The sequence below is a fragment of the Otolemur garnettii genome, unplaced genomic scaffold (genome assembly GCF_000181295.1).
Source record: "Otolemur garnettii isolate 467f Iridium unplaced genomic scaffold, OtoGar3 scaffold00009, whole genome shotgun sequence".
In the NCBI taxonomy this organism is placed as follows: domain Eukaryota; kingdom Metazoa; phylum Chordata; class Mammalia; order Primates; family Galagidae; genus Otolemur; species Otolemur garnettii.
Window position 1 is genome coordinate 11,293,377 of NW_003852404.1, and position 9,702 is coordinate 11,303,078.

At 38.0% G+C, this 9,702-nt stretch overlaps 1 protein-coding gene across 1 annotated transcript in view; it reads left to right on the forward strand.

The window, feature by feature from the left end:
• MRPL39 (mitochondrial ribosomal protein L39) overlaps window positions 1-8,647 on the forward strand; it is a 22,535-nt gene extending 13,888 nt beyond the window's left edge. Inside the window, exons 7-10 of the mRNA XM_012801593.2 lie at window positions 855-920; window positions 1,839-1,992; window positions 5,964-6,011; window positions 8,545-8,647. Of these exons, the coding sequence (XP_012657047.2) occupies window positions 855-920; window positions 1,839-1,992; window positions 5,964-6,011; window positions 8,545-8,592 (316 nt within the window). The 3' untranslated portion in view covers window positions 8,593-8,647. The remainder of the gene's footprint in view (window positions 1-854; window positions 921-1,838; window positions 1,993-5,963; window positions 6,012-8,544) is intronic.
• Window positions 8,648-9,702: the final 1,055 nt, after the last annotated feature.

Genomic DNA, 9,702 nt, shown 5'->3' on the forward strand with positions numbered 1-9,702 from the left:
CAACTCCTGGGCTCAAGCGAGTCTTCTGCCTCTGCCTCCCAAGTAGCTGGGAGCACAGGCGCCCACCACAACGCCCGGCTATTTTTTGGTTGCAGCCATTATTGTTGTTTGGCGGGTCCAGGCTGGATTTGAACCTGCCACCTTAGGTGTATGTGGTTCGTGCCTTAGCCGCTTGAGCCACAGGGCTGAGCCAGCCCCTTGGATTAAATAGACAAAGTTCTTAATAGTAAGTGGTAAAGTCATGGTTTTAACTTAAGATGTGTATTTCCATCGGTGCTTTTATCTATACTGACAGAATTGGGTAGATTAGGGAAACATTTGGGCAATAGAATTGACAGGACTTGATAATGAATTGGGTGTAGAGGGTATGGTGGGTGAAGGAGGAATCAAAGAAATCTGGGTTTTCACTTGGACCTGTTGGTGGTGTTGTACTTACATGGGAAATTTAGGAGGAAGTTAAAGTTTGGGTGGGAAAAGAGGTGGTAATGTTTTCAGGTTGGAGATTTGGAGAACATCCTAGTGGGTTGTCTAGGTGATTCTCGGATATATAGTTTGGTGTTCGGAAGAGGTAGGTGGATTAGAAGTATATGCGTAAGTAGTAACCAATGCTTGCAGATTACAGAGCTAGCATACGGAGCGTGCTTAGAGTGAAAAGTGGGATGGATGGGATGGAATGCTAGCCTGGTGCCTCGGCAGGACCCGTGACTTTGCTGGAGTCACGGAACCAGGTTAAAGGCAGGTGAGGGTCCAAGTGTAAACTACTCAAAAAGTATGGCAGAAGAGGAAGGAAGGTCTTTAAATATCTTTTTGTATATTTAGGGTTGAAAATTTTTTTTTTCTTTGCTACTTTTAAGGTACAAAATAGATTTCATAGAAGAGAAAGCATCTCAGAACCCTGAGAGAACAGTTAAGCTACACAGGTAAGTAAAAGTCTAAAAATTGGTTCCTATGTTAATTTAGAGTAAGACTTAGCTTTATTGTTATTTGAATGGAGAGTCTGAAATAGATGAATTTATACCTTATTTTGGTATTACCTTATTTTCTATTGCTCTGTTCACTGTTGGATATGGTAGTAAATGGAAGCTTTACATACTCTTCAGGAAGAGTTGGGGCTCCTATTCTCACTTTATTGTTTCCCGTTTTTTATTTCATTTCAAAAACTGAAAACTGCTGTTTGATATATAATTCTTAGGAGTTAATTTTGGACTTGGGTAACATAGTCATTGTATGAATTGAACGTGGTATTTCATGTATGCACCCAAACGTGAATGCTAACCAGTTATTACTTGTGTTATATGTATGTAAGTTAAACCAGAATATGCTTTCTGATGTGTGGTTGAGAAAGGTGCACTGTTTGTATTGACATTCCTCTATGGAAGCCAGTTCCCAGGCAACACATTGTGTAGAAATGACTTCATGGCCTGGTTCTGTTTTCTTAACCTCCTTTTTCCATGATTTGGACTCATCCTCTTTAGTCTAGAGACTGCTTTTGGTTTCTAAAAGTTTGTCCTACTGGATTCTAAACTCTGTTGTGTAGGTTATTGTTGTAAGTTATCAGTCAGATCTGATTGATGGTGTGGTGTGTTCCATAAATCATAAAAACCTTTAAATTTATATAAGTCCTAATTAAGAAAAGAATTTGGTTGATAATATTTTGTTAATATTTTGAAAATTTTAGCCTCATTTCTTAAGATCATTATTTCAGGAGTCATTAGAGACTGAATTGAACCTTATTGAATGTTCTTGGTTAGAGATATAGCAGCTAAGAGAAGATTTTATTTTCAAACTGATATAAATGATTTGACATTGAGGATTTGTTATTTTTAAACTCATATCAGAATTGGTGACTTCATTGATGTGAGTGAAGGCGCTCTTATTCCAAGAACAAGTATTTGTTTCCAGTATGAAGTGTCAGCGGTTCATAATCTTCAGCCCGCCCCTCCAAGTCTTCTGCGAAGGTTCCAGGGTCTCTCTTTACCTGTTCACTTGAGAGTAAGTAAAGCTTAATGTTCCAGGTCTTCCAGTTTGGGTATAGATGCAGTTCTGGACTTGATTTTTTTTTATCAATTTGAAGGATATAAATTTTCATTTTTCTTAAGTTGTTTTACACTAGTATTTTGTAAACTTGGATTTATGATTAAAAATAAGTTTGTTCAGGGTATAAACATATAATTATAGAGGAAACATTAGTTGAAACAGTTAAACTAAATTGAGATAGCATTTTAAGTAAAAGGCGAAAGACTTTATGATCTGAAGAGAAACCAGAGAATGAGATAGTATTTCTAATTTTTCAAATGACCATAGGTGAGGATGCATCGAGGAGGCATTGGATTGTATACTGGGAAGAGCTTCCTGGAGTACCTTTGGCCTTACATTTGGCATGTTCTTGTGTCTAATCCTAACGATCTATTCATGTCCCAAAGCCTATCATTTTCCACATTGCTCCCATCCCTTGCTGGTTTTTTGTCTTTGATTTAAATTTTTCATTTTGAGATAATTTCAGTTAGAAGAAATGAATACAGAGAGATCCCATGTACCTTTACCCAGTTTCCTCAGTGGTAGCATCCTGTAAAACTAGAATGCAGTGTCACGACCAGGATACAGACAACGATAAAATGAAAGTACAGAACGATTCCTTCACTGCGGGAACCCTCAGGTTGGCTTTTTATCGCCGTATCCATTTGCATCCCCTTCCTCCTGATGTCCCCATGTCCCTGTCTCCTTACCCTTGGCAACTTCTATTATGCTTTCTGGTTCTATAATTTTGTCATGTCAGGACTGTTACATGAAGGCGATCAAATAGTTTGTAATTTGGGGGGTTGGCGTTTTTTACTTAGCATAGTACTCCGGAGGTTCAGTCAAGTCATGAGTAGTTTCTTCTTTTTTCTTGTTGAGCAGTTTTCCTTGGTGTGGTTATACCACAGTTTATTTAATCAAAGACCATCTGGGCTTCTAGTTTGGGGCTGTTATGAATAAAACTGAAATTTGTATACAGGTTTCTGTGAATATGCATTTTCATTTCTGTCCTGGAATAAATGGCCAGGAGTGCAATTGCAGGGTCAGACGGAAATGTGTGTATTTAGTTCTTTAAGAAATTCCCAAACTCTGTACCAGAGTAGCAACACCATCTTACTTTTTCACCAGCAATGTTTGAATGACCAGCTTTTCTTTGTCCTCGCCAGCATTTGATGCTGTCACTATTTTTTATTTTAGCAGTTCTATTACGTTTGTAGTGATTTCTCATTGTAGTTTTAATTTGCATTTCTCTTGGTGTTGAATATCTTTTTATGTGCTTACTTGCCATCTGTATATGTTCATTGATGAAGTGTCTACTTATTTTTTTCTTATGTTCTAATTGAATTGTTTACTTTTTACAGTTGAGTTTTGAGCATTCTTTATATGTTGTAGATATTAGTTGTCCTTTGTTATATGTGTATATGTAGTTAACAGATTTCTGTTTCTTTTTGTTTGTAGCCTGTGTTCTTTTCATCCCAATAGCCTTTTTGCAGAGCAGAAGTTTTTAATTTTGATGAAGCCAGTTTATCAGTTTTCCTTTTTAATCATCACGTTTTTGGTGTCAGTTCTAAGAACTTTTTGCCTAGCCCTAAATTCCAAAGATTTTCTCCTGTTTTTTTTCCCTACAGGTTTTATAGTTTTACATTTAAGTCGATGGTCCAATTTGAGTTAATTTTTCTATAAGGTATGAGATTTAAATTGTGGCTCTTTTTTTTTGGCCTCCAGATGTAAAATTGCTCTTGCACCATTGGTTGAGAAAGCTTTCCTTACTCCACTGAATTACTTTTGCATCTTTTTAAAAATCACCTGGCGTATTTGGGTGTCTGTCTTTGGTTCTCTATTCTGTTCCATTGATCACATACGTCTGTCCCTCCACCAATACCACACAGTCTTGATTAGCGAGAAATAGGTTGTGAAATCAGGTAGAATAATACTGTCACTGTTGTTCTTTATCTAAACTGTTTTAACTATCTAGAATCTTTTGCCTTTTCATTTATGTTTAGGACGCACTTTTCTATGTCAGTCTTGCAGGGATTCTGGGAGGAAAACCTGGATAGCAATTTGAGGAGAATTGTCAGTAGTCAAATGCTAAACATTGTAGCTTTTCTATAAAGAATTCAATCTTTAGTATGTTGTCTTCCAATCTGTGAACTACCTCTGACTTTTTGTTTATATAGATCTTCTTTCAACTCATTTATTCTATCATTTTTAGTACACATCCTTTACGTATTTGATTTTTCTGCATATATCTGCTTCCTTTACCAGCTTTCTCCATTTTAGTAAATGATCCCATCATCTAGTTATTTGAGGCAATCCTTAATTTCTCTCTTTCTTTTTTAGCTATGTCCCCAGCCCATCTATCAGCAAGTTCTTTCAACTTTTAACTATAAAACATTCTGAATGTATCCACTGCCTCTCATCTACTGTTTCTTCCCTTGTCCAAGTCCCTCTTTATCTTCATTCCCTGTCCTTGGTTTTACCCTTGCCCTCCACAGTGCATTCTCTATGTAGTAGTCAACATGTTCTTTTTAATATAGTCTACTGTATAATTTTTCTGTCCCAAAATTTCTAATAGCTTCTGTTGAACAAATCCCAACATTTTACACAGTCTCAAAGGCCCCTACCTGCAATATGTGGCCCCTACCTGCCTCTCTGACAGCATCTCACAGCACTTTCCTCACTCACTATAATTCCAGCTGTACCTTAGGATCTTTGCACCAGCTGTTTATTCTGCCTGAGTCAGACATGGCTTTCCTTTTGAGTACCAAGAGTACCATGCTCCTCTTTCTCCAGAAGGGTTTACATGTTGATATTTAGTAATTATAGCTTTTATCATAGATTTATTTTTTTTTTAGATGGAGTCTCACTATGTCGCTCTTGGTAGAGTGCTGTGGTGTCACAGCTCACAGCAAGCTCCACTCTTGGGCTTAAGCGATTCTCTTGCCTCAGCCTCCCAAGTACTTGGCTATTTTGTTGTTGTAGTTGTCATTGTTGTTTGGCGGGCCTGGGGTTGAGTTTGAACCCACCACCTCTGGCGTGTGTGTCTGGTGCCCTAGCCGATGAGCTACAGGCGCCGAGCCTTTATCATAGATTCTATGAGCTCATTCAGTGTGAAGTAGTCACTGGCCCACGCATGTGTCTTAGTATCTATCACCTTCATTTAACTTAATCAAATTGATATGCTCATTATACACTTTGCACCATTTTCCTTAAAGCATTCTGCTGTTATATAAGATTGTCAAGGATGAAGGAATTTTCCTTGTTGCATTTTACTTGTTCTTCAGGGTAATTTTCTAAATCCTCTGGTTCTGCCATTTCAGTGTGAAAATGTCACAGTTGGTTCATTTTTTGTTTTTTTCTGCAGTTTTTGGCCAGGGCTGGGTTTGAACCCACCACCTCTGGTATATGGGACTGGCACCATACTCCTTTAGCCATAGGCGCTACCCTCACAGTTGGTTCTTAAGGACCATCTTCTCGTGATTACTTATGATTTGAAGAATTGACTTCTAACATGTTGAAATTGGCTATTTAAGGAAAGAACCACAATGTATGGGAAAGTGAGGAAGATGTTGACTTCCCATTAGAACAGCAGTTCTCAACCTGTGGGTCGCGACCCACAGGAACTGTATTAAAGGGCTGTGGCATTAGGAAGGTTGAGAATTACTGCATTAGAAGTAATGTTTTCTGTAATGGAAATGATTAAGAGGGAAAAAAGGAGGAAAAATGAAATATTCAATACTTCAGTCTTGTTTCCTAAGTGCTAAACCAAGTAGCTGTTGTGTATGGTGCTCTTCCCTACTCTGGGCCACTTTCCCCCCATTTAGCTACATTAGTACTGCCTAGCTTTTAATTTATTTACGTTCTACTTTTAGAAGCTATATAAAGACTCAGTCCTTTTTACTTTGGCTTTACTGCTATACTTAAATAGCAAATTTTTTCTTTTCAAGGCACATTTTACCATATGGGATAAGCTATTGGAAAGATCTCGGAAAATGGTAAGTGGTTTTGACAGCTAATGAGTACTTTTCTATAAAGAGATTTTCATCATAATTAAGCAACAAAGGGGGAAAGTAAAAAAAGAAAGAAAATAAGAAAAAGACAAAAGAAGTAATAAAAAGTTTTGTAAACTTAATAAACATTTAAAGGATTAAAATTTGTCAGATATACTTTAAAGCTGCCTTAGCTACTGACACTAAAAGAGCAAATGTTCTGAAAAGCCACATTTGAATGTTTGTGTTTCTGTAGTCTATTCTGTTATTAGCACTTATATTTCATAAGTAGGAGTGGTTATGTTTCTTGACCATGACTATCCCTATTCACTATTTTGTAGGCCGAGTGTTGCTCTTTTACTTCCTCGGCTGTCAGATAATCTGGCCTCGCTGGCCTCCTCCGTACCCTGAACTTCTGGCCACTCTGCAGACGCTGCAGTCGGGCTTGCAGGCACACTGAGCAGCACACTCCAGACTCACTTTCAAGTCTGTGTCTTCATGACAGTTCTTCTGTCTGGTCTCTGTTTCCTCCTGTCTGTCTACATGACACTCATTCTTCAGTACTCTGCCTGAGTCGCATATTCTCCCTGGAACAGTCTCAGGATAACCTCCTAGCAAATAATTATTCGTTCATAAATTTTATACCTGGTTGTATACTTCCCCACCTTGTTTTTGGTTGTTTTCTTTGCTGGTACATTTATATTCAGTCTTTTAACCCATTCAGGGTTTCTTTTATTTGTATAACCCCAAATTTTGAACATAAAACATGTGGCGGGGGTGGTTACCCAAGAAGTGTTCATTGACTTTTTGATAATGACATATATGCCTAGGCTTTATTAATGAATTTACATCTAGAAATTATTGTTTAGGGACTTAGCCATAGTATTTGTGTAAAGGCTGTGTACTTTTTTTTTTTTTTTTGTAGTTTTTGGCCAGGGCTGGGTTTGAACCTGCCGTCTCTGGTATATGGGGCTGGCACCCTACTCCTTTGAGCCACAGGCACCACCCCAAGGCTGTGTACTTTTTTTCTCATGAGAAGAATGTATATTTGAGTATATTGAAAATTTGGCCTTTTTGGTTGGTCACAGTGATCATTTTAGTTTAAGAAACTAGAGAAGAAATGAATATCTAAGAAGAAACTCAAGAAGCAAGAATAACTGAGTATTTTAAAGCAAAGAAAAGTGTAGAAAAACAGTAGGGATAGTAACTCACCTAGAATATCTCCCGAAGTCAGTCAGTAGATGTTTTTGAAATATTTATTCTGGTTTAGTTGCTTTTTCTTCCACTCTCCCTTTTGCTTGTCCAAAGGGAGTGGATTAAACTCATGTTCTTTCATTGAACTAACACAGACTTATTGAGTGTTTATTGTGTGCCAGCCACTGTTATGTTCTGGAGGTACAAAAATGTATACAATATGCCCACTGCCTAAAGGAAGTCACTTTACTGGAATCACTGGACTTACAAACAGGCAGTCTAGTTCAGTGTATGGGGCTTTGGCATAAAGAAGGGAAGGACCCAAACTAAGCTGGGGGATTGGTTAAAGAACATTCCCAGGAATTAGATTCTGTTCAGCTGGTTTTAAAGGATGAGTAAAATGGGCCAGGGAGATAATTTGTTGGGTCATGGGTTGGAGGTTATCTCAAGGAAGCCGCTTGTCTAGAGGAATGGAGAACATAGTGAATGTAAGATGAATTTGAATGTACATGTCATGCCACTTGTTGGGGATAGCATAGAGGGGCTTGTCTTCCAGGCTGTGGACCCTCTTCCCCTACTCACCTAGGGTGACAGAGGGTAACTGGTGAATTTTGAGTAGGTAAGTGACATGCCCATCAGCTATTTCTCTTTAAGTTTATTCTGAGGACAGCATGGAGTAAGCCAAGGATTCTAATAAGGAGATAGAAGAGAATGAAGTCCTGAAGTACAGCCATGGTAGCAAGAATGAGAATTCCTTAGGCCAAATTAGTAAGACTGTTGGTGGAATCTGCAGGTGAAAAGGGAGTGGATTCTTGACTGCTGGGTTTAGGCAGCTGGGCAGAACATTTTATTGAGGTAGATAATGTAGGAGGTGGGGAAAATTGCGGGGTGTTGAGGAATTCAACTTTAGCCCTGTTTGTTTGATGAGTCTGAGTGACACAGAATAGAAATAAAATAAATAGGTATCTTTCTAGACTAAATCTGTAATATGTTTATTCTAAATATAATTATACCTCAAAAGAAAATATATTGATTTAAGATAACTTTTCGCAGCATTACAGGTGTTTTACCTTATAGTAAATGATTTTGTCGATGAAAAATAAAAACGACAAACTTGAGAAGCCTAGCTAGGAATTCCTAGTTATGGACTTACTATACTTTATAGGATAAGTTATATTGGTGAGTTGGCCTTTACGTCTTTCTCTCTTATGTCAGTGATAATTACTATTGAAGGAGGAAGACAGAGAGTCATTATAGAAAAAGTACTGTGGAGTGAGGTACTGCAAATGGTGGGTGAAGGGTAAAACTGTTGATTAGGAAAGTAAAGCTATTTGTGTTTTTACAGGTGACTGAAGATCAAACTAAACCAACAGAAGAAAGTGCATCTACCTAACAACTTTCTAAAATTTAAATATGTATAGTAAATTAAAATGAAATTTTTAATATAATGTTTGTGTGTGTATACATTTTTTCCTCCCTAGGGTCGACAGTGATCTTTTTCCTTTCTCAGTCTGAAGGATGTAACACCTCACGTTACTCACAGTAAACCCTCCACACAGAAGCAATTCCCTCTCCTGCAGGGATGCAGCACTTTGCCACATCCCCCCCCCACGTGTACATGTATAAACAGATATGTACAAATGCCGATGTTAATTTTTAAAAAAACATAAATTGGATTATACCGTTTTTTGCTATTTTAAAAGTGGTTTAGTAAACACTCTGATGCAAAATGGCAAGAATGTGTTGATAGGTACCGATATTAGCTATTTACTGTGTGTTGGGCCTGTGCTAAGCCCTGCACCTGGAACCTTTTGTTTAATTTTCACAACAACCTGTTGAGAAGGTGTTTCTATTTTTAAAATTAAGGAGAACATAGAGTTTGAAATTTGAACCTGGGCAGTTTCACTCATATGCTCTACGCTGCCTTGTAACTCATTTTGTAGGAATAGATTCCTGGTAGTAGAATTACTGAAGGAGCTGGCCTCCCAAAAGTTTTGCCAGATGATCCTCCAACGGCACAGTCTGAGAGCCTGATTCCCCTTACCAGGAGCAGGCCTTGGTTATCGAATCTTTTAAAAACATTTTGCTAGAAAATTTCTTCCTCCTCTAGTCTGAACAGGTTTCCTGGGTTTGGTACACAGGCTTCCCGTGAAGCCTTATTGTTTTCCTGGGTGGGATCTGATTTTTCCTAGAGTCCACATCTTCCTGTTTTTTGATTAACTTTCTCATTTTGCTAGACTTTGTCTTAAGTTCCTTCCTAAGAACCAGAATGTAAGAGGTGAGCCCTTGTATGTCTAAAGCAGCTTGATTTTGCATTTATATTTTATAAGCTATTTGACTAAATAGAGAATTATAGATTAAAAAAAATTTCTATTAAAAACCTAAAAGCAGGCTCAGTGCCTGTGGCTTAAACGGCTAAGGCGCCAGCCACATACACCTAAGCTGGTGGGTTCGAATCCAGCCCAGGCCCTCCAAACAACGATGGCTGCAACCAAAAAATAGC